Source organism: Myotis myotis, unplaced genomic scaffold (assembly GCF_014108235.1).
Source record: "Myotis myotis isolate mMyoMyo1 unplaced genomic scaffold, mMyoMyo1.p scaffold_m19_p_16, whole genome shotgun sequence".
Classification (NCBI taxonomy): domain Eukaryota; kingdom Metazoa; phylum Chordata; class Mammalia; order Chiroptera; family Vespertilionidae; genus Myotis; species Myotis myotis.
Genome location: NW_023416320.1, coordinates 10,059,764 through 10,078,231, shown reverse-complemented (window position 1 = coordinate 10,078,231; position 18,468 = coordinate 10,059,764). Strand labels below are relative to the sequence as shown.

At 47.6% G+C, this 18,468-nt stretch overlaps 1 protein-coding gene across 4 annotated transcripts in view; it reads right to left on the bottom strand.

The window, feature by feature from the left end:
• MATN2 (matrilin 2) overlaps positions 1 to 18,468 on the bottom strand; it is a 112,453-nt gene that overhangs the window by 44,790 nt on the left and 49,195 nt on the right. For all 4 annotated transcript variants that reach the window (XM_036337829.1, XM_036337830.1, XM_036337827.1 and 1 more), the window contains exon 4: positions 10,971 to 11,093. In XM_036337829.1, coding sequence (XP_036193722.1) covers positions 10,971 to 11,093 — 123 coding nt within the window. The remainder of the gene's footprint in view (positions 1 to 10,970; positions 11,094 to 18,468) is intronic.

Genomic DNA, 18,468 nt, shown 5'->3' with positions numbered 1-18,468 from the left:
GCCCTTCTTTTTCTAACAGCCTGGGAGCGTTTCACTGAAGGGTGATAAAACCCTGGGGGCGGCAGAAGCACTGGATTCAGAGCTGCCATTAGCCTTCCAGATCTTCTTTACCTGATGACCTCCCCCCCCAACTCGTGGCTCACAACTTCAGTCCAATGTCACCTCCTCCAGGCAGCCTTCCCAGGTTGGCTGGACGCCTTCCTCCAAATCCCTGGCACCGTACATGCGGCTCTACTCTTGCTCCTCTGCATTTTCCCCAGGGTATTGGAAGGACCTGGTTGCAGTCTGTCTGCTCCACCGGCACGTGAGCTTGGTCTGCCTCAGTTTGGATTCTCCAGAGCCTAGTTCCGTGTCCTCGTGCGTGTAGCTGGTGCTCCATACGTGTTCATCTGCTGAATGAACAGTGGCCAAGGTCCAGGCCCCTGCCTCCCAACTCTCAGATGTTCCTCAAGTCCTAAAAATACTCTCCTCCATCAGAAGCGGGGTCATGGGAAGACGAGAGAGAAGGGAACAGGACTCCTCCCTCTCCTCATCTTGAGGAAGAGAGAGCTCAGAGCACAATGACATCTGGGAACCAGCCCCCGGCTGCAGACACCAGGAAAATGATCGCAACAGCTAAAGACCCGCTGCCTTGCGTCTGCGGCATCCCCAGTGCCTAGCACAGCGCCTGGCACAGTGCAGGTGTTCCATAGGCACTCGTGAATGGACCAATGAACCCACATCCATGCAACGCAAACACAGGACTGACCGGGCAAACTCCCTCGCCAATCTCACCGAGGCCGTAAGCTCTGAGACTAACTGGGTGTCTTCTCTTTCCTCAGGCTGCTGAGTAACACCACGCGCCTCATACAGAAGGTGCTTAATGGGCACTGGTTGATCTGACTTGACAGCCACCAGCCTATTAGAGGTCCAGGGCCCCACATAGTTTCTCCTACCACTAATCTAACACAATGTGCAATTGATTATTGAATGTCTCTTTCCCCTATCCTATGAGGCGATGCTTGTTTTGCTCAGTCTTTTAGCTCACATATCTAGCATGGTGTCTGACATATGGTCCACTTTTAAAAATAGAGGGTGAGCCCCCAAAATGTATACATACTTTAATTTTGAAAATGAAATCTATTCTAATAAACACTGCCTTTACACTGATTCAAAGTGTGTGTGTACATTGGGGGGGGGGGACACCCTATATATTTATATGACTGACTGAATTAGTCAAATCTGTTCAAACTGCTAGAAAAACAACAGGGAATAAAATAGATTTAAAACATCGGTCGCCCGATCCCTGTCCCCATGGAGCCAGTGCTGTGTAGGAGCCAGTTCCTACCAACTCACACGCCAGACTGCACACCTCTTCCCAACTCCACAGTCATCAAGGCCAAGTGCATTTCTTGAAATCAGCGGCGGTGGCGGTATTTACACCACAGGAATTGGTGAACAATTCAAATCAGAGCTTTTCCCCCTGGAGAGCTTTTCCCACTGAGAGGAGCCAGGCATAAACAAAACAAGGAGGGAAAACCACATATTATGTTAGATGCTCGAGGTCAGTGATGGCGAACCTTTTGAGCTCGGCGTGTCAGCATTTTGAAAAACCCTAACTTAACTCTGGTGCCGTGTCACATAGAGAAATTTTCTGATATTTGCAACCATAGTGAAACAAAGACTTATATTTTTGATATTTATTTTATATACGTAAATGCCATTTAACAAAGAAAAATCAACCAAAAAAATGAGTTCGCTGCAGAACAAAATTAACAGGAAAAGGGGGTTGGGAGTGTGGAGAGTAAGGAGCTTCTGTTTTAAATAGTGTGGTCAGAAGGTCATCTCACTGGAAAGATTATTTTATACATGGACCTGAAGGAGGTAATGTGGAAAAGCAGGGACTGGAACCTGGCAGGAGGAGATAAAGGGAAGACAGGTTTCCTTAGACTTGGGGGGTGGGGGGGTGGGGGGGGAAGGTGATCAGATCGAGTGAGAGAATATTGCCTCTGGAGCCAAACCTGGCTGCAGCTGGGTGATTTTTGTAAGATTTAATTTTCCTGGAGGTTAAATAATTAAGTGGCGAGGACGTCTTATTGCAGCTGGTAGGTACTCAGCAGACATTAGCCTCCTTCTTCCTTAGACTGGGGTAAAGACAGGTCTTGGTGGTGTGGGCCTAGTTAAGCATGGAGGAGAGGTGAGCCCCACCCACATGTTGCCGACATCCCAATTCTAATTACTAGTAGTGTCACTTTGTTGGGTGCCTATGAAAACCTTACACACGGCCCTTAGATTCTGGCTCCTTTAAATAATGTCATGTATCTCTGACCAAGTTTTGGCCTGTGAGTTCTATTCTGAATTGATCTGATACAGCAAAGTAGGAAATTCTGAGTTTTATAACGAAAGACCTCACTCACCACACTCAAGCCATGCCTCGCCAGAGAGCGATCCTTAGCACTGGCTGAGAGTCCGCAAAATGTGCTTGTTTCTCTTAGTTCCTGGAGAATTTTAGGAGGGAAAGTTGTGCTCAAATCCCTCCTCAGTGTGTCCCCAGCCTCTCCCATGCACCGTAGATTTCAGTGCCTTCCTTCATTTGTGATCTCGAAACCCTGGCCTGGTGCCTTTGCCCAGAGAACTTGGACCACTTTCATCTGGTTACACTGGACCAGAGCACGGGACAAAGACTGTGGCTGCTGTAGCTGACGTCATCCTGGGTGAAATCCGAGGGCTTTTACTGACGTTTCAGAATTTTAGGCAAGCCACATTGCATACTGTTGACATCAATGACAATTTAATCTCTCCTTTTGGAGTTAAAGCAAAATGAACACCCTTAAAGACATGCTCCTGCTGTTATTTACGCTAAGATGTAAAAATCAAAACTGATCGACCACACAACGGAGGAGAGAAGAGTATTATTAGGGCTGCTAAAGGCCCGATGCACGGAATTCGTGCAAGAGTAGGCCTTCCTCCCGCCGGCACCTGGGACCCAGGCTTCCCTTGCAGCCCCAGCTTCATCCAGAAGGATGTCTGGAAGGACGTCCAGTCTAATTAGCATATTACGCTTTTATTATTATAGATTTCACTCGGGTGGGAACCTGTGGGATCGCCACCTGCTCAAACTCAAAAGCTCGTCAGAGTTACGGCTCCACAAACACAGGAAAAACCCAAGTGTGCGTGCGGGGGACCGGTTCCCTTCTTTTATCATGCCTGAAAGCACTAATCTTATTTTGACAGCTGGATTTAAAGACCTTCGACAGTAACTGTGAGTCATCAGCCTTGCGCTTCTAGGCTGGGAGAAGCAAAACAAGCCGACTGTCCGGAGAAAAACCACCTGTCCGCCAGGCACACTCCAGCTGCGCTCACGCCCTTCTCTCCCCCAGCGGTTCCATTCGTTCCCCACCAATTCACCTGCACGCTAGCTATCAAGATTTCAGTTTTCTCCCGAGAATGGAAAAGAAGGGGGGATCCCCAAAATAAAGCCTTAGAACATAAGTAAATCTGATTGAATTCAGTTGATCCAAATCATAAACGTGAGCGAATAACGCCATACTCTCCTATAGAGCTTTGCAATGTGCAAAGGGCTGTCACGTCATCACATCCTTGGTATAAACCTCCTACTGATGGGATCTCCCAGGGAGAGATAGACTTTAAAACATTTAGGTTAGTGGTTTCCAAACTTGAGCTTACCTCAGAAGCCCCTAGAGGGCCTGTTAAAACACACATCCCTGCCCCATCGGTGTGGCTCAGTGGTTGAGCATCAACCTATGAACCAGGAGGTCACTGTTGCATTCCCAGTCAGGGCATATGTCCGGGTTGCAGGCTCCATCCCCAGTAGGGAACGTGCAGGAGGCAGCCAATCAGTGATTCTCTCTCATCATTGATTTTTCTCTCTCTCTCTCCCTCTGAAATAAAAAAATAAATAAAATAAAACACATTTCTAAGCCTCACTCTGAGTCTAGGGTAGGGCCTGGGAATTTGAATTTTCAACACGTTTCCCCACAAAGTTGATGCTGCCGTTGGGGGACCCCACTTTGAGAACCACTTGAAAATAAGAAATCACAGAAGCTCTCCAAGATTCAAACTCACTTCTCCCTGCCGTGTAATAATTCTTTCACAGCTGGGATTTCTCCACTCACATTTAGTCAGTTCAGTTCTCCCACGGGGCCCTACTCATCCAGATTAACCTCCCCCCCACTTTCAAATCCTGCTCCCAGGCACAGCCAGAGCACACTGCATGCAATGCTGTCCCAGTTCCGGGCCCAGCAGCTCGGCTAAGCAGGAGCCCCATGACCGACGCTCCTCTGCTCAGCAAGTCTCTGCTTCTGCTCAGGCGGTCTCAGCTGTTTACCCGGAGCCTGTGTGCTCCACACTCTGTTGTGGGCTGCCCCGGAGCTCAGGCCCTGACCTTCTCTTTCTCCCTCCAAGACTCATCCATTTGCAGGGTCAGTGAGCGCCACCCCGCACATCCAGCTAGGCATTTCCGTGAACTCTGACCCTCCATCTCCGGCTGCACCCAGCCACTTGTGTGGGCTCTTTCCCGCAGTCACTCATTTTCTCTCAAAACCAGGTTTCCTCTCTGAAGCTATTCCCCCATCTGATGTCATACACTCCTCCCTGGCGCAGAGATGACGGCTGTGGTCGCCTAATTAATTCTATGGGTATAAGAAACATGTGCACTGAATACATGTTGACTGAACTGATTGATTAGAATTGCAACCTAATTGCATATTTCCTATTCTGCTCCCCATGTGGGCAGCACAAGGGAAGCCAAGATCTGAGTATTTCTTGGGTCTTGAACATGTAAGAGAAACACTTACTTTTCTCCTGCCCCCCATCCCCTAAGGATGCCTGGCCCATTGAAAAGAGTCAATAAGTACTGAATGAATAAATGAATGAATGGATGCGACACTGTTGTAATTAGCTAGTTATTAATAACTAGAGGCCCGATGCACAAAATTCATGCAAGAGTAGGCCTTCCTTCCCCCAGCTGCCGGCACTGGCTTCTCTCTGGCCGCCGGCCAGCACTTGGGACCCAGGCTTCCCGGTCTTCCCTTGCAGCCCCGGCTTCGTCCGGAAGGTCGTCCGGTCTAATTAGCATATTATGCTTTTATAATTATAGATAGGAAAGGAGCAAAGGGGAGGCCAGACATAGGCATGTCATTTGGCCAACTTCACCAGGAAGCTGCAATTTCACACTGCCCAGGGAACCGCTGGCCCATCCCCTGCAAATCACTGGGGGATGGGGCTCAATAAAGGAGAGATGGATATGCCCAGTGAAGTTGGGGCGACTAGGGAAGGTTCTTGTCAGTCACACCTGGGAACAGAGATCATTGGCCAGAATGGGCATGGCCACTGCAAGCCCATGAAAATGTGTGAATATATAATCCCCAAAACGAAGGGATTCTCTCTCTTAGTCCTTGGCTCTTGTTCCTGCTACCTTGCATTCACCTGTATTTCCTCCATAGCCATGTGGCCCTGTGGACCCCGCATGCAGTGGACTGATGGACTGCAGTGGGGAACACAAGCTAAACTAGCCTGATGCTGAGTGGGACTGTCCTAACATGGAATGGAAACTCTGGACACTGACTTAAATGTAGCTCTAGTGAAGCCATGGGGCTACGCATACAATTTAATAAATCTGACATCTCAACATATCGCCATAACCGAGGTAATGACATATCCATCACCCTAAACCCTCCAAACTCTCCCCTGCCTCTTGGTAATCCCTCCTCCTGCCCTTACCCTCCCCCCGGCCCCAGGCAACCACCTTCTAAAGTTGGCATTTCCTGAATTTTTATATAAATGGAATCTTTTTATTTCACTATAATATTAGAACAGTGGTTCTCAACCTTGGCTGCACATTAGAATCACCTTGGGGATCTTTTTTAAATCCTGATTTCTGGGCCTCATCCTCCAGAAATTCTGCTTCTTTGTTACTAATGTTGTGGCCCCACTTCATAACAAAGAAAACAGAATTTCCGGAGGATGAGGCCCAGAAATCAGGATTTTAAGAAGATTCCCAAGGTGATTCTCATGTGCAGCCAAGGCTGAGAACCACTGAGTTAGAACCTCCAGGACAGTGTCGAGTAGAAGTAATGAGAGTGGACATACTGCCTTGTTCCTTACTTAGGAGGAAAGCATTTAGTCGGGCTCATGCACACTCTTGGGTATGATATTAACTAGAGGCTTTTTCATAGATGCCTTTTATTAGGTTGAGGAATTTCCCCTTTATTCCTAGTTTCTGAAAGTGTTTATAATGAATGAATGGTGGGTATTATCCAAGGTTTTTTCTGCATATATTGAAATAATCATGTCTTTTTAAAAATCTGTCAGTATGGTTAATTATATCGCTTGGGGTTTTTTGGATTTGATTATATATAGATTCTATTTGCCAAGTTTTTAAGAATTTCTGCATCTAAATTGATGAGGAATGTTGGTTATAGCTTTCTCACTTTAATAATGGGACTGTTTTTCTAGCTCAAGCCCCTTGATTAAACTGTAATATAAAAGCTATTAAATTACTTAAGTATCTTGGGAAAAATAATGTCAGGGACATACCTGAAGAATGAAAGCAATAAAATACATTTAGCATGGTTCTTCAGAGAGAAAAATATGTGAAAGTTGGACAAGGACGTTTACATTTTTTTGCCAAGTGAAGTTTTCTAAATGTTGCATTGTCATTATTCTTCCAGATAGATTAATTATTCTAGAAGGAAGGAAAGGGAAAAAAAATTCTTTGTTTAAAAAATAAAAAAACAAAGAAAAGGAAACAAGATAAAATTCTTTCTTATTAGTAGGAATTCAAGGGGAAGGGAATGATGGGGGAAACAGGGGTATGAAGACAGGCCCATTTCATGAGGATCCCCCCACCCCCCGCCAGCCCCTTTTTTGGGGGGAAAGGGGAAGAGATAAACTTCTACTGAACCCTGTGAGCTAGGCATTATGCTAACACATTTGCATATACCTCATAGGATGGTATTGGATGGGGAAGACTTTTTGGAGAACAGAAGACTCCACAGTGTTGACCTCCAGCTTATTTCAAGTTGCCCATGTGGACAGAAGTTTGAAGGTAAGATTATTTCATGTGCTTCAGCTAGTCTTTGAATGGAAGGGCACCTTCTGAGCCACTGGCCAACTGGTGCCCAGAAAAGAGTTATCTGGATAATGAAGAGACCCAACACCAGGTCACCAAAAGATGTATGTACACTTCTTCTGAAAAAGAGGAAATCAATGGGGGTGGGGGGTAGATAATACTCTTCCAAAATGAAAGGGCCCTCTCTTTTTATTTGGAAAGGGAATTACACATTTTAGTATATGGCTTCAGATGGCAGAGGTCCCATCAAGGGTGGGCATTACGGGGAGTAGGCTATCAGCTCAACCACTGATCCAGGCTGGAGGGGGAAGCAGGGGCTTTGCAAGGACCTGGTGTCCCAGGGAGCGAGCGTGGTGGACCTGCCCATCTGGGGCTCCAGGAGGGAGCACAGCTCCTGGGCTATGTGGGGGAGGGAGCTACAGGTCTGACAGCCAAGGGCCATTTCCACTTGAAGAGCCTACAAATGAGCTGTGTCCGCCTCCTCTCTCCACAGAGTATGCATAGAACATGGCGGAGATGGTGTGTGTGTGTGTGTGTGTGTGTGTGTGTGTGTGTGAAGGCAGTCACCTCGGAGGCACTGTCACAATCATCATGTAAAATGACATATCACAGCAGCTGGTAGCTGTCTTGGGGGAAGGAGGGTGATGACAATCATTTGACTGTTAGTCCTGGTGAATTCGTCCTGAATTCCCCCTGAGATCGATGAGCTTCTGAACCTGCCTGTTTCCTGGGATTGGAGGAGTGTCTCTGGTTGTGGGGTTACTCTGCTGCCATATCGGGGCCCGCAAGGATCATGAGACAGTGTCCATGGTGATTAAGAGCTAGGACTATGGAGTCACACATAGCAGGATTGGTATTCTGGTTTGGTCACATTAAGAGCCATACAGCCTCCAGTAAATGGTCTAAGCTTTTTTGTACCGTGTTTTCCTTATCTGTACATGAGAATGATGAGTAAGAGCTGTTGTTAGATAACAATATGCAGCACGGAGGAGAGCCCTGGCACGTGGTACACACTTAGGAAGAGGCGACAGTCAGCCTGACGGTGTACAGCACACCGAGCTGGGCAAGGGCTGCGATCGCTTTCGGTGGCAATAACCTTGATCGCTGATCTGATTTACTCTCGTGCGAGAACGTGAGCTCTGAGAGAGCAGGGGCACTGCTGGCTTATTCACTGTCTTATTTCCAGCAATTTGCACGCTGCCCGGCACATCTTATTCCTGGCCAGGCCCACTGAGTCCCTCTCGGTGCTGGCAGGGACTGGTCCCCACAAGCAGCTCATAAGCAGAGGTCAGGTATGGCCCAGCCTCCCCTGGGCACAGCTTTTAACTGTCTACCGACCAAAACCATGGACTAACATGGGCTCACCAATGAGATAGGTCTTCATTTGTCACCACCCTTCCGTTTAATGGGTGAGGAAGTTGAGTCAAGGAGTTTAAATAACAGCTCAGGGTGAGAGAGCCACAGCCCAGGACTGATGATGTCAGGATTCGAACCCGGGTCTGTGGACTATAAAGGCCCTGTCCTTTCTGCAAGGCCACTGGTATACCAATTTCAGGCAGGCAAGCAACAGAGTTATTATCTTTTTCTGAGAGAGTGAGAACTGCTCTTTCTGACTGTACATATGAGTCTGGTGCTAAGCTGATGGCAAAGGCAGCTGAACTGCTTCAGAGCGACTGCAGGGCTGGGTCAGATGGGCCGGCTCAGCCCTGGCTCCAGCTCCATCCCTTGTCCCTTAACTAGAAGCCCTTCTCTCCCTTCCCTCCTGCCCCCTCTTCCCTCGCTGCTGGACACCAGTGACTCTCAAAGCGGGGCAGCAATCTATGTCAGAAGTTCACTGATAATGCAGAGTCCTGGGCCCCATGCCAGATCTGCTGACTCTGAATCCCTGGGGTGAGGCCCAGGGGTCGGCTCCGGTAGTTACAGAAGCTTGAACCACCTCCTGGGTTCACTCACATCCCTCCACCCCCTGGGCCTCCTTGCCCCTCCATCAGTCTGTCTGAATTCAGCCCAGCAGCTTCTGCTTCATGCTCTTTGCAGCCACAGTTCTGCACAGGAGGGAGCCCAGGCCAGACCATCACTGGGGGCACCCCGGGGCCTCACAGCTTGAGGTTGGAAAGCCTGGCGGGTGGGGAAGGCCTTGCTCAGGACATCAGGGGAGAAGTTTCTATTTTTATTTGCTGGCCTCCAAGTCCTCTGGCTTCACTAAGCCAGCCCACAGACAATGGACATGGGCAGATGCCCAGATCCCAGCAGGTCACGGGGCAGGAGACAAGGACAGGAACTTCTGTGCTCCTAAGAGGGAAGGCAGGAAGGGAGTTAGCAAGGAGGTGGTGGCTGAGCCTTCTGTGAAGAAGTTCCTTCGGGGTGGGGGTGGGGGGGGGTCCTGAAGACGCTGGAGCAGGAGACGGGGGAGAGCACCGGGAGAGGATGGAGCGTGCCCAAAAAGCTGTTTAGGTGGCTTGCTGAGCAGCGGGCGAGGTGACCTTGCCCGGGCTCTCCCAGTTGCCTAGTAACTCGACTCAACCCCCCCGAGTCTTTGGTGCGAGTAGTTTGTGATGTGAAAACAGGAAGAGTCAGAGGTTCCAGCGGATCAGGATGAGTCAGGCTGCTCTCAACACCCTGGGATCCGAGGGTCTGAGAGGAGCGAGGACACAGCCCTGGGCTCCACGGCCAGGGAGCCGAGGAGGCAGGCAGGTGTTCCCTAATCTCGGGGGGTCGGCGGGGAGGCTGCCAACCACTCTCAACCCCAAAACTGAAAAGTGAGAAGACGAGAGGAAAACGCGGTTTGGCTCTATAAATGCCATACTAATTACAGCCGTTGGTGCAAATGGCTCCCATCAGTGCCGTGGTTCTCAACCTTCTGGCCCTTTACTTACAGTTGCTCATGTTGTGACCCAACCATAAAATTATTTTCGTTGCTACTTCCTAACTGTAATGTCGCTACTGTTATGAATTATGAATCGTAATGTAAATATCTGATATGCAGGATGGTCTGAGGCGACCCCTGTGAAAGGGTCGTTCTACCGCCAAAGGGGTCACGACCCACAGGTTGAGAACCGCTGCATTAGTGCTTCATTGCTTACCTTGCGGTATAATCACAGTTACGCACTGCATGACTACCCGTCCGGTTAGCCGGGTTTCATCTGCCTCCATGTGGGCCCGTCTTCCTTGCTTTGGTAGCCTGGGTGTCCTGACCAATGCAGTGGCTTTATTTACAACTTGAAAAAGGGACGCGTACAACCGTCAGCATTTGAGTAACTCTCTCCTCCGAGAGGTGGGTTACCTCGTGCTGGCTCAAAGGCACTCTGTCTAGTTTTCGGGCTTGGCCAAAAAGAACGTGGATCCCATTCGCACATATCTGTTTGCCCTTTTCTCCTTAGGATCCTATAAAGTGTCCTTCACCAGAGCAAGTAGATCCCGGTGCACATCTAAAGCAGAACTTGAATAATCATCCCCAGCCCATGTTACTAACTCAGCCTGAGTCCACGCTTCCGAGGAGAAACTAAAATATGGAGACAGTCCCTCAGGGAACAGTTAATAGAGACAGGGGATGGAAAGGCTCGGTAGCAGTTCTCCCCAAAGAACAGCTCGCTGAAAAGTAAAAGACACCAGCTCATGAATTCAAGGCGGCTATTTCTGGGAAGTACCTCCAACCCTCTTCCACACTCTTCCTGATGGCCTACTATGTGCTTGACTCTGGCCTAGGCACTATGATGGCAGTGTGGGGGGTGGCGGTCAACACAAAATATATGAATTACAAAACCTGGTTTCTATTGTTAGGGAGGCAACGACTTGGCTGGGTGAGGGGCCACGGATGACTTAAATGGGCCCAGATGAAGGTAGAGGGAGCGGGAGAAAAGAGGAGGACAGCGTGGATGCATCAGCCAAGCAATCTTACTTCTGCAAGTTGTCTGATCCGCGTTGAGGATGTATCCTTGTTTGCACCTGCAGACGTACGAGCCAGGGGTGTTGATGCAGAAGTGGGCACAGTTATGCTCCAGGAGGCTGCACATGTGGGCCACTGGAAAGAAACATACAGCAAGTTAAGGCAACGATGACGCCTTCTCTAACTTCATGCACCCTGCCAACATTTATTCATAACCTACTCTGGGGTGAGAGAGCAGGGCCCAAAGAGAAACAAGCTTCGGTCCCCACCCTCACAGGGGTTCACAGCCTCTGGTCAGATGAGATAGTTCTAGATAAGATGCTATCCGCCATACCCAGATAAAGGACCATGGAGGGCTAAAGGGAAATGACGTGAGGCTAAGCCATATAAAATTGCCAACATCCAACTAAAACCAGGTCTAAATGACCAACAAAAGGAGAAATGTTCTGGTTCAATTAATAATACCCGACTGGTGAGTAGGAAGATCACAAAGCCTGCTGATACCAGAGGGGGCTTTGGCAAACGTGTGGATTTCAGTAGGCAGCAATGGAGTTGGAGGAAAAACTATTAGTTAAATGAGAAGAATCAACAGTTTTGCCCTGCCCTGTGTTGCTCAGTGGTTAGTGCATGACCCTGCACATGGAAGGCTGCAGGTTTGATTCCTGGTCAAGGGCATGTACCTGGGTTGTAGGTTTGATCCCAAGCCCCAGTAGGGGTGCGTGCAGCAGGCAACCAATTGCTGTGTCTCTCTCCCATTATTGTTTCTCTCTTTTTTTTTTTTTTTTTTTTTTTTTTTTTTTGGGTGAGAATAACTAAGGTTTATTGAACTGCGACTGTACCAGATACACCCATTCTTACATTCTCCTCACAGCGATTCTTTTTTTTTTTTAATTAAATCTTTATTGTTCAGATTATTACATTTGTTCCTCTTTTTTTTCCCCCCATAACTCCCCTCCTCCCAGTTCCCGCCCTACCCTCTGCCCTCACTCCCCACCCACTGTCCTCATCCATAGGTGCACGATTTTTGTCCAGTCTCTTCCCGCATCTCCCACACCCCTTTCCCCCCCAGGAATAGTCAGTCCATTCCCTTTCTATGTCCCTGATTCTATTATAATCACCAGTTCATTCTGTTCATCAGATTATTTATTCACTTGATTCTTAGATTCACTTGTTGATAGATGCATTATTTGTTGTTCATAATTTGTATCTTTACCTTTTTCTTCCTCTTCCTCTTCCTCTTCTTAAAGGATACCTTTCAGCATTTCATATAATCCTGGTTTGGTGGTGATGAACTCCTTTAGCTTTTCCTTATCTGTGAAGCTCTTTATCTGACCTTCAATTCTGAATGATAGCTTTGCTGGATAAAGTAATCTTGGTTGTAGGTTCTTGGTATTCATCACTTTGAATATTTCTTGCCACTCCCTTCTGGCCTGCAAAGTTTCTGTTGAGAAATCAGCTGACAGTCGTATGGGTATTCCCTTGTAGGTAACTGAGTTTCTTTCTCTTGCTGTTTTTAAGATTCTCTCTTTATCTTTTGCTCTTGGCATTTTAATTATGATGTGTCTTGGTGTGGTCCTCTTTGGATTCCTTTTGTTTGGGGTTCTCCGCCCTTCTTGGACCTGTAAGTCCATTTCTTTCACCAGGTGGGGGAAGTTTTCTGTCATTATTTCTTCAAATAGGTTTTCAATATCTTGGTCTCTCTCATCTTCTGGCACCCCTATAATTCTGATGTTGGTACACTTGAAGCTGTCCCAGAGGCTCCTTACACTATGCTCGCATTTTTGGATTCTTTTTTCATTTTGCTTTTCCGGTTGGGTGTTTTTTGCTTCCTCGCATTTCAAATCATTGACTTGATTCTTGCGCTCCTCTGGTCTGCTGTCGGGAGTCTGTATAATATTCGTTATTTCAGTCCGTGTATGCTTAATTTCTAGTTGGTTCCCCAATATAAGATCGAGGGTCTTATTAGTTTTCTTGTAGATCTCGTTAAGTTTATCGGCGGCTTCTAAACAGTTCTTGAGAGACCTTAAAAGTGTGGTTCTGAACTCTATATCTTCCATTGACAATTTTGTCCTGTTTCTTTGTCTCCGCATTTTGTTATGCTTCCTTGGTGCACCCCCTAGTGGTCTTTGTGCGCAGTCTTATAGTTAAATCTTGATTGTTGTAGCTAATTCCAGGGAGGGTTTGACCTCCAGGCCAAGTGGCTATGAGGATCAGCTGTGTCAGCAGTGAGAGAACTTCTGTCCTCTAGGGAGGTGCTAATCTAGCCTTTGCCTGAGGCTATCCGGCAAAAGCCTCTGTGCAGGGCTTGGGCGGGGCGGGTCGCACAGGATCTACAGGGTGGGCCGGAGAGAGCAGTTATGGCGGCTCTCAGTCCTGTCCCCAGGGGCTCTGCCTCTCTGAGTCCCAGCACCCGCTGCAAAGCTCAGAGAGAAAGCTGCACTCGCTCTGACCGAAGCCAGACAGTCCCGCTTCTCCCGTTTGAGTCTGGGTCCCTAAAGACTCGCCCGGATCTGGAGCTCAGAGTCTGCTACTCCCACCCGATTGAAAACGCCAACCGCGCCCTCCGCCGCCAGCCAGCTCCGCGCACTCCGCACCTCAGAACTTGACTTCAGCACTGCGCCTCCTCTGAGTGTCCGTATGCGTTTCTCTTTCCTCCTAGTTGTAGGATTTCCACTCAGCCAGCGTTCCTGTGGTTCTGGGTGATGTCCCTTCCGTTTTTTGGTTTCACTTTTGAAGTAGTTGTTCAAAGCAGCAAACTCCGGCATTAACCTATGCCGCCATCTTGGTTCTCTCCCATTCATTCTGTTTCTTTCTTTCCCCCTTCTTCCCTTCCATTCCCTCTTAAAAAAAAAAAAATCAATAGAAAAAATATCCTCGGGTGAGTATTAACAACAACCAAAAAAGTATCAACAGTTTCTCAGGATCATAAATCCCAAGAATAGTGTAATGTTTTTAATATGCAAAAGTTATGCTGAATTTTGAGAGTAAAATAATGCATTCATATGTTCCATATTTCATAAGCTTTATGTCTCATTTTAAAATATTTCTGCAATTAGTTTTTGAAGTATCTCAGCTTTCAGACATATCAGTTCTTGCATAAATCTGTCTGGAGCTCATAAAAATTCTTATTTTTTTAAATATTTTAATTTATTACTGTACTCAAAATCATGCAACTTGAACATATTTAAAACTTACAAACATCAGTATAAACAAGTTATGCAAGTGTTCTCAAAAACAAGAAAGATGACCATATGTAGAAATATATTTGTAGAAACTAAAACAAAAGAAGCTTTCAAAAGCTAAGAACAACCCCATTAATCCATTGCTTAGAAAAACTCAGCTACCAGTGAAAGCGCCGGTATAACGCAGGTGTATGTCTCCTTACTTCTAAGTAAGAAACATGGTGAGCACTATATGAAGGAGGAGGGGAGTAAAACTTATTTATTTCATAACAATACGATTCAGAATGATCATTCTGAGTTTATGACTATAAGCTCCCAGGATACAAATAAGACACAGGTCACGTTAGGAAAGTTCATAGAGGAAATACAATCAATCATTTTTACTTCGGTGTGAAATAAATTTCTGTTTCTGTGGCCATGGGCAACTTCAGTCATCTCTGTGCAGAAAGTGAAGATAATAACAGCACCTACCTCATAAGGGCCTTGTAAGGGTTAAAATAATCAATAATAAAGTGCTCAGAACAGTGCCCAGTACCTGGGGGATGAGTGCGCAGGCGTGTTAACCGTTACGCAGCTAAGGGCAGGCATGATGGCCTTCTGTTTCGTTTTACATACATGGGCTCGCCCTATATGTTGATCCTCAGCTTGGTTTTCACTGAACATTACTCACAGAGTCTATCTGTGCTGATGTATAGACCATCTTTCACGGAACCCGAGATGCACCCCCATTTCAGAGTTGTTAAAATGAGAGGACACATACAGGTGAGACTCGTTATTTGCGGATCCTGTATTTGCGCATTCGCCTCCTGGCTAAAAGGTATTTGTAACCCTGCAGCCAATACGCACAGTGCTTTCACAGTCCTTCGTGGACAGGCTCAGAGCGAGGGGACGTCTGAGCCGCCTGGTGCGCATGCTGCCGGCTGGGGTCGATCAAGGCGCTGCTCGGCCTTGAGCTCCTGCTCTCAGACTGTAGGCAAGTGTCCTTTTCAAGGTCTACTTAGTGCCATGGCTTTGGCGTCTGTGTGCTCTTTGCTGGTGTTCTGCTGTGGAAGGTGGCCCCAAGCGTAGTGCTAGCGTTTGCTGAGTGCTAGTGAAGTGTGTCTCGTGTCCCAAGTGCAAGAGGCTGCGATGCCATTTATGGAGAAAATGTGCATCAGATAAATTTCGTTCAGGCATGAGTGATAGTGCTGTGGGCTCTGAGGTCCAAGCTAGTGAATCAACAATCGGTATTAAATGAAGTCTTTAAACAAAAAACACACATAAAACAAGGTTATGTGTTGATCAGGTGACAAACATGTGACCAGAGCCTCACAGGAACCTGTTCCGCTCCTAGGAGCAATGAACCAGTATTCGCTAATTGTGTTCACCATTACTTTTATAGAACACTAGAGGCCCCGATGCATGAAATTCGTGCAAGAGTAGGCCTTCCTTCCCCCAGCTGCTGGCACCGGCTTCCCTCGAAGCACTGGCTTCGTCTGGAAGAACATCTGGTCTAATTAGCATATTATGCTTTTATTATTATAGATAATTGCTGAAATAATGAGAATCAACTGTATATCTTACATGTGATCAAATACATTAACGCTCATTGATTCCTTTCAATCGCTTTACCCCTTGTTCATATGATTCATTGTACTTGGCCACTTCCCCATTGGTTGACATCTGAGCAGGTCCCAAATCTTTGCTTTCGCAATCCTCTGATGAACATTCCCAAACACACCTCCTCAGACACACGCACAACTGTTTCTCCTGGACTGCGTCCTAGTCTGATGGACACAGCCGATTGCCTGGCAAGGTGGCTCTCACCAGCAATGCCTGAGAGTATGTCCAACCCCCTCCAAACCTCAGCACTCAGCCTGATCGACTCCAAGTTCTTCACAGAATTGTGAGGGGAAATCACCATCCTGTTTTGAATGTGCATTTGCTTTGCGCCTGGAAAGCTCTCTGCTTTTACTACTGCCGGAGTCAAGTTCCCCACGGGCACAGAGCATTCCTGATGAACCCTCAGCGTGTCACTGTTTCCCTTTATAATGAAGGAGGTCTGAAGTCCAGGAAACCAGCTACGCAGCACTTAGAACTGGTGCAAGGCCTGGCTGCTGTGGCTCAGTGGTTGACCATTGTCCTGTGCACCGGGGAGGTCACTGGTTCAGTTTCTGGTCAGGGCACATGCCCGGTTTCGGCTCCATCCTCAGTGGGAGGCGTGCAGGGGGTGCAGCCGACCCTTATTTCTCTCTCACTGATGTTTCTATCTCTCCCTTCTCCCTCTCCCTTCCCCTCTCTCTAAAAATCAATAAAAAAAAAAAACATTAAAAATAAAAAAAGAATTGGTGCAAGGCCCAAGTGATGAGCCCCGGGGACCCTGGCAGATGGAAAAGGAACACAGACAGGAGATGTGGGGCAGAGAAAGTACCTGTGCGAGCAGACAGCACAGTGATGAAGAGGATGGCTTCTGGAAACAGACCAGCGCCCAGCTTCGCCACTTACCATGCATGGCCTCGTCAGAATTACCTAATGTCTCTAAACCAGTGGTTCTCAACCTGTGGGTCGCGACCCCTTTGGCGGTAGAACAACCCTTTCACAGGGGTCGCCTAAGACCATCCTGCATATCAGATATTTACATGACGATTCATAACAGTAGCGACATTACAGTGATGAAGTAGCAACGAAAATAATTTTATGGTTGGGTCACAACATGAGGAACTGTAGTTAAAGGGCCAGAAGGTTGAGGACCACTGAAACTCCACTTCCTTCACCTGTCAGATGGGGGAATTAAAAGAACTACTGCATAGTTTTAGAGTGACAGCGTGTCACTGAGGCTGGTTTGGGCTGTGCACCATAGAAGACCCTGGAACCAGGAGACCGTAGCTCAGTGTAATGGAAAAGCGCTGGGCGAGAGGCCAGACTTTGTGTTCCAGCTCCCCTCAACCCCAAACAAAGGAGGGAGTTCAGGTACATTGGGTAACTCCTTTTTCTTTATGTCTTTACCTGTAGAATAAAGGCAGGAGCAGTGTCTAGGGACCCTCAGTATATGCACTGAAATTGTTTCATCTGTGTAGCACCCCCTTTTTCTAGAAACTGCCCTTCTCACTCCAAATGCATGGGAACTGTGGGAGCTGCGGTGTGGGTCTGAGGCAGCCCCTCTCCTGGCCGCTGCTGGTGGGACAGGGTTTGACAATCAGAGTCCTTTCTTGGCATTTAGGAACCAGAACTGAGAAAAAGGGGGCTTAAACCACAGGCAAGCCGAGACCGGTTTGGCTCAGTGGATAGAGCATCGGCCTGCGGACTGAAGGGTCCCGGGTTCGATTCCGGTCAAGGGCATGTGCCTGGGTTGCGGGCACATCCCCAGTGGGAGATGTGCAGGAGGCAGCTGATCGGTGTTTCTCTCTCGTCGATGTGTCTGGCTCTCTATCTCTCTCCCTTCCTCTCTGTAAAAAATCAATAAAAATATATTTTTTAAAAAACAAAAAACAAACAAACAAACAAAAAAACCCACAGGCAATGGTGGTCCATGGGCTGATATGCTCTGTGCCCATGGACCACAGGAGTCCATGGGGAAGCAGAGGGAAGAGATAGAGAGAAGGCAGGACTGTCAATCATTACTCTTCTCCATAATTCCATGAGTAATATCATGCAACCCCTCCTTTCTCAACCTAGTCCAAGTTGAATTTCTACTACTTTCAACCAAAAGAGTCCCAGACATTTTTACTAAGGTAGGATAAAAAGTTTCCATCGGCAAAACTCTCTGGGTTAGTGTGCAGTGAGTCCATGAGCATCGGGCCCGGATGCCTGGCTCTCCCCTGGGCGGGGCCTTTGTGACGTGACTGGTGGGGACGTGCCAGCCCTGCCTCCTCGCCTGGCCTGCGAGTGGTCTCATTTCTCAGGGGTTGAAACTGGGTCAAGGCTTTGTGTTCAGGGGGAGGAATCATTCATCAGCAGACTGCCATTGGCAGGACTGGATTTTTTTTAACCAGGAAATATGAATGTTCACAAATGTTTATTAATGAATGCATGAATGATTAAAGGGATCATCAAAGGAGTGGTGGGGCTGACTGGGGCTCTTGAAAGGAACAATGACCGGGCATGTAAAGTCAACATCTGTTGAAGCCAATCTGCCCTCCCAATTAACACAACAGGGCCTCAAAGGGTGCAGTAAGTGTAGACTTTGCCCAGGTTGGTTGGTGAAAGGTGTGTCTGAGGAACACTTTCAGGGCCTGACATTGAGACTGGCCTGGGTGGGGTGGGGTGGGTGGGGCAACTAGGGTAGGAACGGCCAGCCTCTGGGCTCCAAATACCAGGCTAGGTTGATAAAGCAGGTACCAGAAGGTTAA